Genomic DNA, 17,561 nt, shown 5'->3' with positions numbered 1-17,561 from the left:
AAGTGTCCATGTTTTAATAATAGAAACTGAACACTACACAAATAACAAAATAACAAATGTGAACGAACCGAAACAGTACCGTGTGGCGACAAACACTGACACGGAAGACAAACACCCACAAACCAACAGTGAAAACAGGCTACCTAAATATGGCTCCCAATCAGAGACAATGCAAAACACCTGCCTCTGATTGAGAACCATATCAGGCTAAATGAACAAACCTAAACATAGAAACAAATAACATAGACTGCCCACCCCAACTCACGCCCTGACCATACTAAATAAAGACAAAACAAGGGAAAATAAAGGTCAGAACGTGACAGAGAGTCATTTAGGTGCCTTTTGGCAATCTCCAAGAGGACTGTCATGTGCCTTTTACTGAGAAGTGGCTTCCATCTGGCCACTCTACCATAAAGGCCTGATTGGTGGAGTGCTGCAGAGATGGTTGTTCTTCTGAAAGGTTCTCCCATCCCCACAGAGGAACTCTGGAGCTCTGTCAGGGTAACCATCGGGTCCTTGGTCACCTCCCTGACAAGGCCCTTCTCCACCGATTGCTCAGTTTGGCCAGGTGGCCAACTCTAGGAAGAGTATTGGTGGTTCCAAACTTATTCCATTTAAGAATGATGGAGGCCACTGTGTTCTTGGGGACCCTCAAAGCTATATAAGTGTTTTCTTACCCTTCCCCAGATCTGTGCCTCGATACAATCCTGTCTTGGCGCTGTACAGACAATTCCTTCTACATCATGGCTTGGTTTTTGCTCTGACATGCATTATCAACTGTGGGACCTTATGTAGAGAGGTGTGTGCCTTCCAAATCATGTCCAATCAATTGATTGTACCACAGGTGGAATCCAATCAAGTTGTAGACACATCTCAAGGATGATCAATGGAAACAGGATGCACTTGAGCTCAAACCTATTTTCGCTTGTCATTGTGCGGTATTGTATGTAGATTGATGAGGATTTTTATTGATTCCATTTTAGAATAAGGCTGTAACGTAACAAATTGTGGAAAAAGTCAAGGGGTCTGAATATTTCCGAAGGCAGTGAATATACAGTATATACCAGTCAAAAGTTTGGACACACCTACTCATTCAAGGGTTATTCTTTATTTTTACTATTTTCTACATTGTGGAATAATAGTGAAGACATCAAAACTATGAAATAACACATATGGAATCATGTAGTAAGCAAAACAGTGTTAATTAAACAAATCAAAATATATTTTATATTTGAGATTCTTCAAATTAGCCACCCTTTGCCTTGATGACAGCTTTGCACACTGTTATTTCATAGTTTTGATGTCTTCACTATTATTATACAATGTAGAAAATAATAAAATAAAGAAAAACCCTTGAATGAGTAGGTGTGTTTTGTCTGGTACTGTATATATTTATTTCTTATAGGCTTCAAAGGGGTCTTAAAATCCAAAATAAAATAGAAAAATGACCATCTTAAAACAATACCATATAGCTTAGCAGTACCCACAGAGGAACTGGCTTAGACAGGGCTTAGAGTCTTATGGGTTAATTAGCATTTGTTGGCATTAGCGTTAGTGACGCTACTCGCCTCTGATCACTTGAGCGTTCGTTTACCCTCGTTTGTTTTCGACCACTCCATCCCTTCATCCATTCATCCATCCCTGCCAAACCCCTAATGTTCTGACTGAGCATTAAGTACTATCATCTTAGGAGATTTACCCAGACACAGACCTGAGAGCACCAAAGGACAGGCAGGCAGGCAGGCTGGCCACTGCCCTTCGTAACACAACAGGCTCTCTAGCTGGCCCTCATGACAGACAGGCTTCCCTAGGTATTGTCCTAGCTTGGCTAGTAGCTAGCTTAATCAACAGGCAGGTTGCCTAACCCCAACCCTAGATAAAACAGCAGGCCTGCTGGTCACTGGCCTAGGTAACAGGCTGGCTAGCTGGCCATAATGCTAACAGGTTGGCCGCTGGCCTGGGTAAAACGTTTGCTAGCTGGCCATAATGCTAACACGTTGGCCAATGGCCTAGGTAACAGGCTAGCTTGCTGGCCATAATTCTAACAAGTTGTCCATTGGCTTGGGTAACAGGGTGGCTAGCTGGCCGTAATGCTAACAAGTAGATTGGCTGGCCACTGTTCTGGGGTAGGCCTAATACAACAGACTGGCTAGCAGACCCTGTCCTGTCACGGGTAGTCTAATCAACCCTAACCCTGGTAAGACAACAGGCTGGCTAGATGGCTCTGCCCTGAAGGCAACCAGCTGGAGGAGAAAGAGAACATCTCTTTATTCTCCCTGATCACACCTCCACATGGCCAGCACTGGGCCAAGGAGAGGATAACAGAGTGTGTGTGTGAGGGGGGGTGAGAGACTGTGTACACGTGTGTGCATGTGCCTTTTCGTTTTTTTGTCAGTGTGTGTGAGAAGGAGAAAAGCGACTGTGAAGTGACTGTGTACGCATATACTTGTGTGCACATGCCGTTTGTGTCCGTCAGAGTGTGTGTGTGCATGTGTGTCAGAAAGAGAGCGAGAGACAGACTGTGCGCATGCCTTTATTTTCTGGGTCAGTTCGTGTGCGCGTGTGAATGTTTATGAGAGTGTATCAGTGTGTACACTCAGGAGGCAGTGTTGAAACCTTCTACAACAGACAACAGTTGCAAAAAATGAGTCATCTGCAGTATAAAGAGGCCCTTGCCTCTTGGGGTGGAAACCGAGCTCACTGTCGTGAACACAATGATTTCACAGGCATTAAGCAGTTAGTCCCCGTTAAACAATGAAGAGGTAGAAAAGCTACTGGCCTGTAGGTCAACAGTGCTTGATGATTTGACGAGCATTAGTCACTTAATTGTCATTACGGAATAGAGAAGGAGGACTGGAGCTACTGTACTGTACGTCAACAGTGGTTGATCATTTCACAGGCATTAGTCAATTAGTTAAGAAGGAGTAGAAGCTCCTGTAGACCTACGTCAATAGCGGTTAGTCTGTCTCAGAGCTGTGTATCTAAGTACATGACTCTGGTCTGTCTGACCTTCTGAGGTATGGTATGTGGTCTTCGGTTTTAACAAAGAGTACTGAGTCATAGGTGTGCGTCCTTAACCAGCACCCTATTCCCTACATAGTGCACTATATAGGGTGCCATTTTGGATGCAACCCCACAGTGGAAGATTTCGACACTTCATAATCTAGTTTATGGGGGGGGGGTGTGGGGGGGCTTACCTCGCTCTTTCTCTTTCTTTTCTTTGGAGAAGGAGTCAAACTTCCTCCTGAGCGATTTTCTCCTCTTACGGATTTCTGGAAAAAAGTGGACAAAAAAAATAGGTAGTTAAAAAAAAGACAAAAAAAGACAAAAAGAAACAAGAAGAGGTTGTTTGTTCATGAGAGTGAAGAGTAATGTAACGTTTGCCTGGTGACGTTTTAACTGGCTTCTTTATAATCTGCGTCTTACTTGCAGTTTATTTGAATTCACATCCCAAATGACACCCTATTCCCTATATACAGTATAGCACACTACGCCCTATCGGCCCTGGTCAAAACTCCCCAACCCTGTTCCTGAAGAGCTATGCTCTTGTAGCTTTTTGCTCCAACCCCTGATTCAGATGATCAAACAGCTAATTACTAGAATCAGGTGCACTAGATTAGGTTTGGAGTGAAAACCTACAGGACGGTAGCTCTCCAGGAACACGGTTGGAGAGCCCTGATACAGGGGATAGGGCGCCATTTGGCACACATCCTCGGTAATGTTGGGTTTTCTCCTACTCCTCCCACCATATCGTCTCCTTGTAAAAAAAGGAACCATAAACGATGCTAAACAAACATACACACATGTAAACCGGGATCGAATATTAGCACAAAATCTCCACCCGTGTGAAGACCAAACAAGAGAAGAAGAAAACGCATGTCCGCCCGCACGCCCCGCCAACGCACCGCGGCAAGTTGCTTTCCTGAGAATGACATCTATTCCTCAATTCAGGCGGTACTAAGAATAGACCTTTTTACAACATCAAGTCTTTGCGTGTGTGTTTGTATAGGCCACAGCCTCCTGTACTGCCTTTGTAGCCTTTAGCCAGAGGGTGACACCAGAGAAACTACATGCAGATCAAGGATGTGATTTTACAACCTAAACATGCTCTGACGAGCTTTATCTGGAAGACATCACTGTTTGGGTTTTGGGGCTTTAAAGATCACAGTCGTGTGTACAGTCTGCGCGTGTGTGTGTTTGTAAGGTAGCACGCCTTTGCTGTTTAGGACTGGTTTGTTGCAGAATCCTTGATCTTCCAAGACTAGAATGTATTTTTCTTTGTTTCTCTCAACATGATTGGGCCTGGGCACAGATCTGGGATCAGCTTAAACTCACAGAATCCCAATCCTCACCACTAATGGGGAAACAACAGAACTGACTCTACACCAGTGTCTAGATGCAACTTCATCCTTAAGGGCTGACCGGATAGGAGTTTTGAAAGCCTCGAAATGTAAATGATCCGAGCAGTCAAATCCCCATGTGAAGAGGTTTGTTTGTGTGTGTATGTGTGTGCGTGTGTGTGTGTGTGTCAAGGGTTTAAAGGGGGTCAAATTCCCATGACTACAGGAAATTAAAGTTTATTTCCACGGCAATCGTCTCCTCCCACTCGGCACATGCCAGAGCAAGGGTTAATCTTTGAGCAAACTCAACGCTCCGTGTGTGTGTATTCCCACATGCAATGTACTAAGTATGCGTGTGTGTGTGTGTGTGTGTGTGTGTGTGTGTGTGTGTGTGTGTGTGTGTGTGTGTGTGTGTGTGTGTGTGTGTGTGTGTGTGTGTGTGTGTGTGTGTGTGTGTGTGTGTGTGTGTGTGTGTGTGTGTGTGTGTGTTTGACAATGGAGTGCACACTTAAGGTTTGGGGATGTGTGTGTGTGTGTATGTTTGCCAATGGCTTGCACACTTTAAGATTAGAGGACTGACATACACACAGAGTGGTGAGAGATAGATTTAGGCAAAGCAAAAAATCTGAAAGAAAGGCCCAATTGGGGCTGAGAGAGAAAGAAACAGAAGGACAGAAATAGCATGCAAGAGAAATAAAGGAAGTAAGAAAATAACGACAGACCCTGTGGGATTGCTTCCTATATCCATGAGAAAATGAGACATAAAAAGTCAGTCTCTAGAGTTGCCAAATAAGCACCACTCTGACTGCTAAGAACAGAGATTTCAGAAAGAATCCATCCATCAAGCGTAGCCAAGGCGTTGCCAGGAAACCAACAACAAACAAACACACACGCATGCACACACACACACACTGTAAAAATAAACCAGAGGTTCTGGAATTGGCTCAAACAGCGGGATCAGAATAGAAACCTATGGCGACCTCCCTCCATCCCTCAAGCAGATAGCTCCCATAAGAGTCTTCAGTGTGTGTGGACGTGTTTAACTACCAATAGTAAACAAACAAAAATTTGACCAACTCGGGACATTTTGTTATTCCCCACGAGGACAAATGCTATTTCTAGGGGGTTAGGGTTAAGGTTAGAATTAGTGTTAGGGTTATAATTACGTTAAGGGTTAGGGTTAGGAGCTAGGGTTAGTTTTAGGGTCAGGAGCTAGGGTTAGGTTTAGGGTTAAGGTTAGGTTAGGTTAGGTTTTTGGTTTAAGGTTAGGGTTAGGTTTAAGAGGGTTTATGTTTACGTTGGTATCAAACCTTCCACGTGCCTATTGGAACTTTCTGCACTGTTTCTGTGTTGTACATCTGACCGGTCTGGAGAGGGTGGGAGAACATGAGAGGCCGAGAGCTCCAAGGGGTCACCCACAACAGTTCAAATACAGGAGGAAGATAATTATCAATAAAATCTTGAAAGTAAAAAGGTTTAATCTTAAGCCAAATTTCACATAAAATCACAATAAAACATGCATACTGGAATAATTCAATAAATAAATTAATAATTAAGTAAGTACTTAATTGGAAATCCCCCCAAAAAGGATGAAGGGATTACGTGCTATGTTAATTAGGCCCTCTCTAACTCCCACTGTCAGTACTTTATACTACTCCTTAACATTCATACCAAGTGGAGCCAAGGTCTTAAGTTTGGATATCCACCTTGATTCAGCTGCTCTTCTCTGGCCTATGGTCCAGGAGGCTTTCATCTCCCGACCGGTAATGCAGAGGGAGGTTGTAGGGTGGATTTGAAAGTGTTTCACCAGGTGTGTTTGTAATGTGTTTTTTTCAATTGTGTAGAGGTGCTGTTTGAGGCGTGTCAAGACTGCGTGACCGGTTTCTCCTCTATAAATGTTGTGGCATAATGTGCATATTATGGCATAAACAGTGTTGGTGCTCTGAATGGTCATGAGTTGTGGGATAGGACTGGAGGTTTGTGCATGTGGATTTTGAACGTGTTGAAGTTGTCTATGGTACTGTTGTTCAATAGGTGGTTTTGGAGTGGGCTTATTGGAACATTTGACAAAAATTAAGAGATCCCTTAGGTTGGGGTTTCTGCGAACAGCTGATAAAGGTCTGAATTCCTGGAGTGGGGGAAATGTACGTCGTGTTTGGGTGAAAGCGACTTTGAGTCTAGAATGAAGGAGTCTGTTTATGTCTGAGAAGGTGCTGGTGATGGATATAATCTGGAGTTCTGTATCTGTTGGGGGGATAGGAACAGGGGGTCTGGGAGAGGTCTGAGGGTGGAGGACAGGGATAGGATGGGGGGGGGGGATAGGGATAGGGACCCAGAATCGGGAAAGGGATAAGAATAGGTGTGGGCTGTTCTCCCAGGTCAGGAGTCAGTGCCTGGTCCAGAGTTCTGCAGGAAGAGTTATGGAGGTTAGGGTTAAGATTAGGGTTAAGGTTAGTGTTAAGGTTAAGGTTAGAGTTAAGGTTAGGGTTAAGGTTAGGGTTAAGGTTAGAGTTAAGGTTAGGGTTAAGGTTAAGGTTAGGGTTAAGGTTAGAGTTAGGGTTAGGGTTAGGGTTAGGGAACATAGAATTTTGAATGGGACTGAATTGTGTGTCTCCACAAGATTAGCTATACAAGACTGTGTGTGTGTGTGTGTGCATGAGTGTGTGCATGCACGCGCGTGCATGTACTGTGCTTTCTCAGACATCAGCTCGCTCCCATATTTTGTACATAAGCCATCACTGAAACAGTAGTGGGCCTGATACACCAGGGGAGTTGGGTGGCTAACTAGTGGAGGCTGTGTCCAAAATGGCAGCCTACTCCCTTTATAGTGCACTACTTTTGATAAGAGCCCTATGGACTTTGGTCAAAAGTAGTGCGCTATAAAATAAATAGGGTGTCATTTGGGACAAAGACACAGCAGTAACACACATGGGAGGTGGCTGGCTAGCTAACAGAGACTAGTATGAGGTCTCCACCCCAGGGAGAGGGACAGGAATATTCCCAAACATTACGGACTCTGACTGATCCCCCTCCCTGTGACAGTTATAAACACTGGCCCCCTCCGTTTTATATTTGTATGTGTTTTATTTATTTATACAGTATATTGTATATCGAGTCATGCTGCTATAGAGTTATCTGACCCTGACTGACTGATTTAACTGTTTTCTATTTACGTATTCTGCAGCTCAACAGAGAATGAAATGCAGTAAAAAAACAAAACTATTTTAGTCTTAATAATATAGTGTTGTCCAATAACTTTGACAATATTCGATTTCAAGATTCTGTAAGGAATGAATTGTTGACATATAATTTGAATGTACTGGAACAGATTAGGTGAAAACTGATTTGAAATGTTTGACAGATTTTCTTTGTTCCATCCATGACTGGTTACATGCTGTAAAGGTAACACATTTGAATGCTCTACGATGTACAGTATGGTTGTATAGCAACTGTGTGACAGCGACTATGCCTTACTGAGGGGCAACAAAATAGTGATCAAATTAAGATCCCACATCTGTATTATCGTCTATTCTAATAGACCTCCATTCCTAACAACTGTGAGTGAACCGTTACACTTTTGAACACATGTTTACTTTGTACATTTATACAGTGTGTGGGAGTCCATTCTCGTGTTTTACTTCAGGATAAAAAGTCCACAATGGAGGCAAAAGGAATGGATGAGCTGGATAAAATACAGTAGGTCTTGATGAAGGTCTTTGTGAGCAAAATGTTGCACTTTCCAATTAGTTTAATTTGTGAGTCGACTCGACACTATTCCTTCTTCTATTTTAGTTCAAGGTAAAAAAATATATATAATCACACAATAAATCAATAAAAATAGATGTTTTATAATGTCTAAATGTCATCCTCTTGTTTTGACCAATGGACTTGTCAGTCTGCTTATCTTAGGTAGCGTCAACTACATAGCACTGACTAAAGAGTGGTCAGGGGTCAAAGGTTGAAAAGGTTGAGAGGTTAACGGTATGAACGTAGACCAAAGATGGTGGATAAATGAAGAGAGTTCACTCAGGCCGTTTACCATGGAAAACATTTGTCAGTTCCGGTCTACTTAATGGGGTGGGTCCCCCATAGACACCAATGCAATAGCAGCTGGGTCTGGTCTCCTTAGTTCATTGACTTTTATTGAACCAGAAAAAAAACAACGAGTGGGGTGTCTCGCTTCCTCTTCTGTCTCTGCGTAGACTACATGGAGAAGCACTGAGATCAGACTAATGCCTCTTATGTAACCCAGGGTGACACGAGAGAGGAATGTAGCGTGCTAAGACCCCTCAGAATCAGAAGCTTCTTACTCCTACAGTACTCTTCTTACTCTGGGGCGGCAGGTAGTCTAGTGGTTAGAGCGTTGGACTAGTAACTGAAAGGTTGCAAGATCGAATCCCTGAGCTGACAAGATAGAAATCTGTTGTTCTACCCCTGAACAAGGCACTGTTCCTTGGCCATCATTGAAAATAAGAATCTGTTTTTAACTGACTTGCCTAGTAAAATAAAAAACTCCTACAATACTATTTGTACTCTTACTATTTTTAGTACTCTTCTTACTCTTACTATTTTTACTCCTTTAAGTACTCTTCTTACTCTTACTATTTTTACTCCTATAGTACTCTTCTTACTCTTACTATTTTTACTCCTATAAGTACTCTTCTTACTCTTACTATTTTTACTCCTATAGTACTCTTCTTACTCTTACTATTTTTACTCCTTAGTACTCTTCTTACTCTTACTATTTTTACTCCTATGTAACTCTTCTTACTCTTACTATTTTTTACTCCTATAGTACTCTTCTTACTCTTACTATTTTTACTCCTTTAGTACTCTTCTTACTCTTGCTATTTTTACTCCTTTAGTACTCTTCTTACTCCTACTATTTTTACTCCTTTAGTACTCTTCTTACTCCTACTCATCTTACTCCTACTCTTCTTACCCTTCTTACTCCTACTATTGTTGCTTTTAAACTTTAACTTTTATCTTAATGTTGTATCTAATCTTCTGACTCCTACTCTTTCAGCTTAAGTTGTAAGACTATATCTGAGCTGTACTGTAAAATTCACTCAGACTTATTGAGGTAATACAGTCTGGGAGTGGTGGTGGAATGAGCAGAAAACATGTAGTGGGCTTCTATATCATATACAGTTGAAGTCGGAAGTTTACATACACCTTAGCCAAATACATTTAAACTCAGTTTTTCACAATTCCTGACATGTAATCCTAGTAAAAATTCCCTGTCTTAGGTCAGTTAGGATCCCCACTTTATTTTAAGAATGTAAAATGTCAGAATAATGGTAGAGAGAATTATTTATTTCAGCTTTTATTTCTTTCATCACCTTCCCAGTGGGTCAGAGGTTTACATAGACTCAATTAGTATTTGGTAGCATTGCCTTTAAATTGTTTAACGTGGGTCAAACTTTTTGGGTAGCCTTCCACAAGCTTCTCACAAAAAAGTTGGGTGAATTTTGGCACATTCCTCCTGACAGAGCTGGTGTATCCGAGTCAGGTTTGTAGGCCTCCTTGCTCGCACACATTTTTACAGTTCTGCCCACAAATTTTCGATAGGTTTGAGGTCAGGGCTTTGTGATGGCCACTCCAATATCTTGACTTTGTTGTTCTTAAGCCATTTTGCCACAACTTTGGAAGTATGCTTGGGGTTGTCCATTGTCCATTTGGAAGAGCCCTTTGCGACCAAGCTTTAACTTCCTGACTGATGTCTTGAGATGTTGCTTCAATATATCCACATAATTTCCCTGCCTCATGATGCCATCTATTTTGTGAAGCGCACCAGTCCCTCCTGCAGCAAAGCAACCCCACAACATGATGCTGCCACCCCCGTGCTTCACGGTTGGGATGGTGTTCTTCGGCTTTCTCCAAAAAGTACGATATTTGTCCCCATGTGCAGTTGCAAACCGTAGTCTGGCTTTTTCATGGCAGTTTTGGAGCAGTGGCTTCTGCCTTGCTGAGCGGCCTTTCAGGTTATGTTGATAAAGGACTCGTTTTACTGTGGATATACATACTTTTGTACCTGTTTCCTTCAGCATCTTCACAAGGTCCTTTGCTGTTATTCTGGGATTGATTTGCACTTTTCGCACCAAAGTACATTCATCTCTAGGAGAGAACGCGTCTCCATCCTGAGCGGTATGACAGCTGCGTGGTTCCATGGTGTTTATACTTGCGTATTATTGTTTGTACAGATGAACGTGGTACCTTCAGGCATTTGGGAATTGCTCCCAAGGATGAACCAGACTTGTGGAGGTCTACATTATTTTCTGATGTCTTGGCTGATTTCTTTTAATTTTCCCATGATGTCAAGCAAAGAGGCACTGAGTTTGAAGGTAGGCCTTGAAATACATCCAAAGGTACACCTCCAATTGACTCAAATTATGTCAATTAGCCTATCAGAAGCTTCTAAAGCCATGACATCATTTTCTGGAATTTTCCAAGCCGTTTAAAGGCACAGTCAACTTAATGTATGTTAACTTCTGATCCACTGGAATTGTGAATACAGTGAAATATAAGTGAAATAATCTATCTGTAAACAATTGTTGGAAAAATTACTTGAGTCATGCACAAAGTAGATGTCCTAAACGACTTGCAAAAACTATAGTTTGTTAACAAGAAATGTGTGGAGTGGTTGAAAAACAAGTTTTAATGACTCACACTAAGTGTATGTAAACTTCGGACTTCAACTGTATCATGTCCTATTGCTATCATTCTTCACTTTGTTCAATGCCATGTACTGCATAGTGAAGAGCTCTACAATCTAGACCAGGAGGAGCAAAATGTAATAATTTCAGGAATTTTATAAAAAGTGTTATGTTTAAGAAATTAAGTCACCAAGAAGAGAGATACAATACTTTTTCAGGACGCCGACTATATATTTCAGTCCGTCCTTTCTAACATGATCATCGTAAATGCTCCTCACTTGCATACCTTTGGGACTTCAATGTCGTATAGCACTACATATCTATGTCCTTTCTACCATGGCCATACAGTAACTACTACTATACTACTTCGCCATACCTCTGGGGATGCTGATGTTGAATTCGAGGGCCCTCTCCCCAGATACAAACCCGATTGAGCTTTGAAGAGCTTTACAATCTAGACAGAGCCCAAACTGTATACATATCTCTGTTGTCCTTTCTGGCCTGGCCATATAGCAACTAAGTCCTTGTGTACCTCTGGGGATGCTGATGTGAAGTCAAGGTCCCGCTCCCCGAGATGGTAGCAGGCCACCTCTTGCAGCCTGGCCTCTCCAGTTTCAGATAGGCTCTGGATAGGCACCGGCTGCAGACGCAACATCTGGCCCAGCATGGTCGCCCACGTATGGTCCCCCTAGAGGGAGGGGAGGGAGGGAGGGAGGGGAGGAGGGAGGGAGGGAGGGAGGGAGGGAGGGAGAATGGTTAATGTGCTATTACTTGGAGGCATTACACATAGTACCAATCACAGCAAAGAACTGAATTACTTGATATCATTTACAATGTACCCCTAGAAGGGGGAGGGGCCAGAGAGAGAAAGGGGCATGTGGGAGATGAGAGGGAGAGACGGGAAAGAAGGGAGATGAAAGATAGGAAAAGAGATGACTTAAACATGAAAAGGCAATCATAGAAAACATTGCTGAGTAAGATAAAACATTTCCACAATCAAGACCCTCGTACCCAAACGACTTAACATTTGAATTACTATGATGTTTTCTTTAATAGGTTTCCTCAAACCATACAATTTACTGTAGCTAAGTATCAAATGAAGAGTAAACCATGAAGGCGGCTATTTTTATGGAAATCATTATCGCTGGCTTCAACCCATCTCCACGAGGTTACTTGGGACGTCCCTACCCTTAACCCTAATCCTAACCCTAACCTCTACCCTACCCTAACCTTAACCCATACCTAACCCTAACCTCCTTAGATTTAATCTTCCATGGAGTTGCGACGTCCCAAGGATCCCAGAAGGACTACCTCAACTATTAACCAACCATCAAATAATCTTTGACTAGGATCTACTCTACAGGGTGCGTCCCAAATGGCACCCTATTCGCTACATAGTTTCCTACTTTACATAGTTTCCTACTTTTGACCACAGCCCATAGGGCTGTGGTCAAAAGTGCACTATAGGAATAGAGTGCCATTTGGGACACATACATAGCCAAAGGTTAGGCCTACCGAGAGCTTAAAAACATCTTTACTGTATGTCCCTTTCCCAACAACTTGATTATAATTATGCTGTAGCTTGATAGGAATGATGATAGGGAAATTGCCTTGTCCTCTGCAGGTGGTCATTTGAGTTTTCTCTGAGAGTTGAATACACACGGGATTGTATGTGCACACTCACATACACACATTTCTTACGGAAAAAGAACCATCCATCTGTTTTCTTTCTATTTTGTTTTGTTTTGGTTTAGTCAGAAGACAAGCTTTCTTTCGACTGCTCAGGGCTATGTCTAGGGGGCCAAAGTCAGGCCATTCTATGTCTGAACAATAGAAGAAGAGAGTTCGCAACCGAAGGACACTGTTTGAGGCCCTTTCCCTCTGGGTTAACACTGGACCCACAAAGCTTGGGAAACAATCATAAAGTGCGTCTCAAATGACACCCTGTTCCCTATAGGCCCTGGTCAAATGTAGAAGAACTGTAGGTCTCAGAAAACAGACATGGACTTTGAATATATCATCTTGCTGTGGGAAGATGCAAGCCATGCTGCCTGTTTACGCTGTTGCCAAACGCTTCATGTTCTTGCCAAACCCCATTTCTGTCGTTGTCACAACAAACATAACAAGTCCATTAGGAGTTGGCAAGGAACAAGAAAGAAACTGGAAGAAAGAGTACCAGACTAGGAAGATGCTGTCCTGAAATCAGAATCAGCTGGTATAGAACCTTAGCCCATACTCCTGCAGTATATATTGATGTTCTGGAATCCGTATCAGCTGCTGCTCTAGAACATTAGAGTAACACATGCTGTTCTAGAATCCTTTATACACTCGAAAAACAGTCTAAGGTACAATATATTCATATGAAGTAATTTTGTTGAATATTATGTAATATACTGTAGCTGTACTTAGCCTAATCCTTTGACACGGTAAGAGAATGGATGGAATGGTATGAACATGGTAAGGGGGAAGAGGGAAGGACAGATTTAAGTGTTCAGATGGAATCCATTCCTACCTGGTTACAATTTCATTCCTGGGTGATTACCAGGAAGTTGGAACCTTATAAACAACCTCATGTCATTGGAATGGGCACAGGATGAAGGGAATTAAAGAGGTATAGAATAACAGATGAAAACCAGAAACAAGAAAAAAAAGAGGGAGTAAGAGGAGAGAGAGAGAGAAAGAAAGAAAAAAAGAGGGAGTAAGATGAGAAAGAAAATGGAGGGAGTAAGAGGTGTTTTCTTTGATGTTGGATTAAGGTGACAACATGGTAAGTAAAAAACAAACATGGTGCTGGGATGAACCCCATCCGTGGTGGTCCACTTTGACGACCCCGTACCCTACTGGCAACAAGGGAATATATGTGTGTATATGTATGTGTGCACGTGTTCTAGAGTCCTGCATCTGGTTGGATATCCGCAGTTCTCCATGGATGACCTGCACATTTTTTTAAACATTTTTTCAACCGGCGGTTAGGTTCTCGGTTTCCGAAGATTTCTTACAAACTCAGGAGCTTGTTGTGTTGTATTCTGTTGCGAATTCCACTCTGTGAACGGTGAGGCAGACAGAAGACCAGCCATGCACCCAGTGGATCAGGGAACTGTTTGTTATTTGTGGGGTGTTGAAACATTTATGTTTCGTCCTCCCACGTGAGAATACGTTGCCAAGTGTACTTTTCCTGGCTAGCCTAGCTCACTCAAAAATGACTAACGTGGGCCTAGGCCTAACCGGAGAAATAAAAATAAGGGTTATGAAATACACCATCATGGAAACGGGTGCTGCGCGAGTTAAATCCCCCGGTTTGGTTTGGAAGGATTTTGGAGGTCATTGTGGACAAGGACAACAACCTGGTAGATGGATACCCAGCCTGCAAAAAGTGCAAGCAGGTATTTGTTTATGATAGGCTGATTCAGTTTGTTATCAGTTAATTATTCCGTTAATTCAGGCTTTCGTTCATTTAGACCATACACAGGCCATATCAAGTTTAAACCGGTGCGGCTGGTAAAAGTTTGAGTAGGCTATAGTCTACTAAAAACATTTATTTTTGCAGCCTATATTCGATTCTGGGAATTGTTTAAGTTTAAATTAAACTATTTGATTATCTAAACAATATTGAATGTAAAGGTCTTGTTTTGTTTTGTCGGCTATAGGCTTTCACTAGAAGGACTTTTTTCCCAGAGCGATTTGAATTGTCAATGTGCCGCATCTCATTGTGAAAATAAAAAAATGAATGGCATGGTTTATCCAAGTGTTGAATATACCTGCAGACAACCTAACCTAAAGATAGCCTATGCTACTACTCTGGAGTCTGAAAAACAATGAAATAAATAGATGTTTCTTGGCAGGTCACGGATCAATTCTATGCGGGTGGGTCAGGTTGCAAAGAAAAATCCGTCCTTATATCGGGCATCGGGTGGGGCTCGGAATTGATGTGGGGTGGCTGCGGCTCCAAACAACTGACCCATACAGGACTAGTGGGTTGGGACAAAAGCTCATCGAAACCCCCCACTCTACTCTACTCTGGTGGTCCATTTTGACAAATCCTTACCCAGACTGGAGCTGAGGAATGTGTGTGTTTATAATATGTGTGTGTGTGTGTGTGTGTGTGTGTGTGTGTGTGTGTGTGTGTGTGTGTGTGTGTGTGTGTGTGTGTGTGTGTGTGTGTTGTGTGTGTGTACAGTCAGGTCCAAAATTATTGGCACTCCTGATGAAGACTATATGAAATAAATAACACAGATACTGACCCACAGTATATTGTGTATGCTGACATTTTTTGACCCCCCCCCCCCCAAAAACAATGGCTCAAAGGAAAGTAAAAAAAAAATCTAATAAAGATAGGGGTCAAAATGATTGTACCCTGTTTTTCAGTACCTTTCAATACCTCACCTCAATACCTGAGGATAATGGCACTTTGCCTTTTCTAATATTTTATGAGATTGAAGAACACATTGGGAGGGATATTGCAGATAGATTGTGGCTTTCATGAAAGTTATCGTCTAAATAATTTCCAATCCCCCATATATATTTTTTTTAAATAAACAAAATATAACTTTTAAAATACACTGTCCGTAAAATGTATATTGTACGCCTGTGTTGGAAGTAGAAGCCTACGTGTTGTTGTCAATTAGTTTACTCCAATTAGGGTAGGAGTGGTAGTGTTAGGGGTAAATAAAGGAACATATATTTTTTAAAGAATAATAAAAAAACTATTGTAAAATATATATTATCATTTTGTATTATTATTTTTTAAATATATTTTTCTTTATTATTTTCTCCTAACCCTACCACCCCTCCCCTAATTGGAGGTAACTAATGGAGAATGCCAAGACTCTGTTAAGCTGTCATCAAGGCAACTTTGAAGAATCTCAAATATAAAATATATGTTGGTTTGTTGAACTCTTTTTTGGTCACTACATGATTCCATATGTGTTATTTCATAGTTTTGATGTCTACGCTATTATTCTACAATGTAGAAAATAGTAAAAATAAAGAAAAACTTGAATGAGTAGGTGTGTCCAAACTTTTTACTGGTACTGTATGTGTGAAATTAGTTTTGATATACAGTGCATTTGGAAAGTTTTCAGACCCCTTCCGTTTGTCCACATTTTGTCATGTTACTGCCTTATTCTAAAATTGATTAAATAAAACATGTTCCTCATCAATCTACACACAATACACCATAATGGCAAAGCGAAAACAGGTTTGAAAAAACGAAAAAAAAGAAATACCATACTTATTTAAGTATTCAGACACTTTCCTATGAGACTTCCAGTGACATTCTTGTGATGTTTCTACAACTTGATTGGAGTCCACCTGTGGTAAATTCAATTGATTGGACATGATTTGGAAAGGCACACACCTGTCTACATAAGGTCCCACAGTTGACAGTGCATGTCAGAGCAAAAACCAAGCCATGATGTTGAAGGAATTGTCCGTAGAGCTCAAAGACAGGATTGTGTTGAGACACAGATCTGGGGAAGGGTACCAAAAACATTCTGCAACATTGAAGGTCCCCAAGAACACAGTGGCCTCCATCATTCTTAAATGGAAGAAGTTTGAGTGGCCCAGCCAGAGCCCAAACTTGAACCCAATCAATTTTTTGGGGATAGACCTGAAAATAGCTGTGCAGCAACGCTCCCCATCCAATCTGACAGAGTTTGAGAGGATCTGCAGAGAATAATGGGAGAAACTCCCCAAATACAGTTGTGTCAAGCTTGTAGCGTCATACCAAAGAAGACTTGAGGCTTTAATCGCTGCCAAAGGTCCTTCAACAAAGTACTGAGTAAAGCGTCTGATTACTTATGTAAATGTGATATTTCAGTTATATACACTGCTCCAAAAAATAAAAGGAACACTTAAACAACACAATGTAACTCCAAGTCAATCACACTTCTGTGAAATCAAACTGTCCACTTAAGAAGCAACACTGATTGACAATAAATTTCACATGCTGTTGTGCAAATGGAATAGACAACAGGTGGAAATTATAGGCAATTAGCAAGACACCCCCAATAAAGGAGTGGTTCTGCAGGTGGTGACCACAGACCACTTCTCAGTTTCCTATCTTCCTGCTGATGTTTTGGTCACTTTTGAATGCTGGCGGTGCTTTCACTCTAGTGGTAGCATGAGACGGAGTCTACAACCCACACAAGTGGCTCAGGTAGTGCAGCTCATCCAGGATGGCACATCAATGCGAGCTGTGGCAAGAAGGTTTGCTGTGTCTGTCAGCGTAGTGTCCAGAGCATGGAGGCGCTACCAGGAGACAGGCCAGTACATCAGGAGACGTGGGGAGGCCGTAGGAGGGCAACAACCAGCAGCAGGACCGCTACTTCCGCCTTTGAGCAGGAGGAGCGACCTGCAGAGCCCTGCAAAATGACCTCCAGCAGGCCACAAATGTGCATGTGTCTGCTCAAACGGTCAGAAACAGACTCCGTGAGGGTGGTATGAGGGCCGACGTCCACAGGTGGGGGTTGTGCTTACAGCCCAACACCGTGCGGGACGTTTGGCATTTGCCAGAGAAACACCAAGATTGGCAAATTCGCCACTGGCGCCCTGTGCTCTTCACAGA

General features: G+C 42.1%; 1 protein-coding gene across 1 annotated transcript in view; it reads right to left on the bottom strand.

Moving 5' to 3' along the window:
- arhgap36 (Rho GTPase activating protein 36) overlaps nt 1–17,561 on the bottom strand; it is a 109,224-nt gene that overhangs the window by 24,924 nt on the left and 66,739 nt on the right. The window contains 3 exon segments of the mRNA XM_070449549.1: nt 3,198–3,272; nt 11,529–11,546; nt 11,549–11,684. Coding sequence (XP_070305650.1) covers nt 3,198–3,272; nt 11,529–11,546; nt 11,549–11,684 — 229 coding nt within the window.

This window comes from Salvelinus sp. IW2-2015, linkage group LG3 (assembly GCF_002910315.2).
Source record: "Salvelinus sp. IW2-2015 linkage group LG3, ASM291031v2, whole genome shotgun sequence".
NCBI classification, from domain to species: Eukaryota; Metazoa; Chordata; class Actinopteri; order Salmoniformes; family Salmonidae; genus Salvelinus; species Salvelinus sp. IW2-2015.
This window is presented reverse-complemented; position numbering and strand designations above follow the sequence as displayed.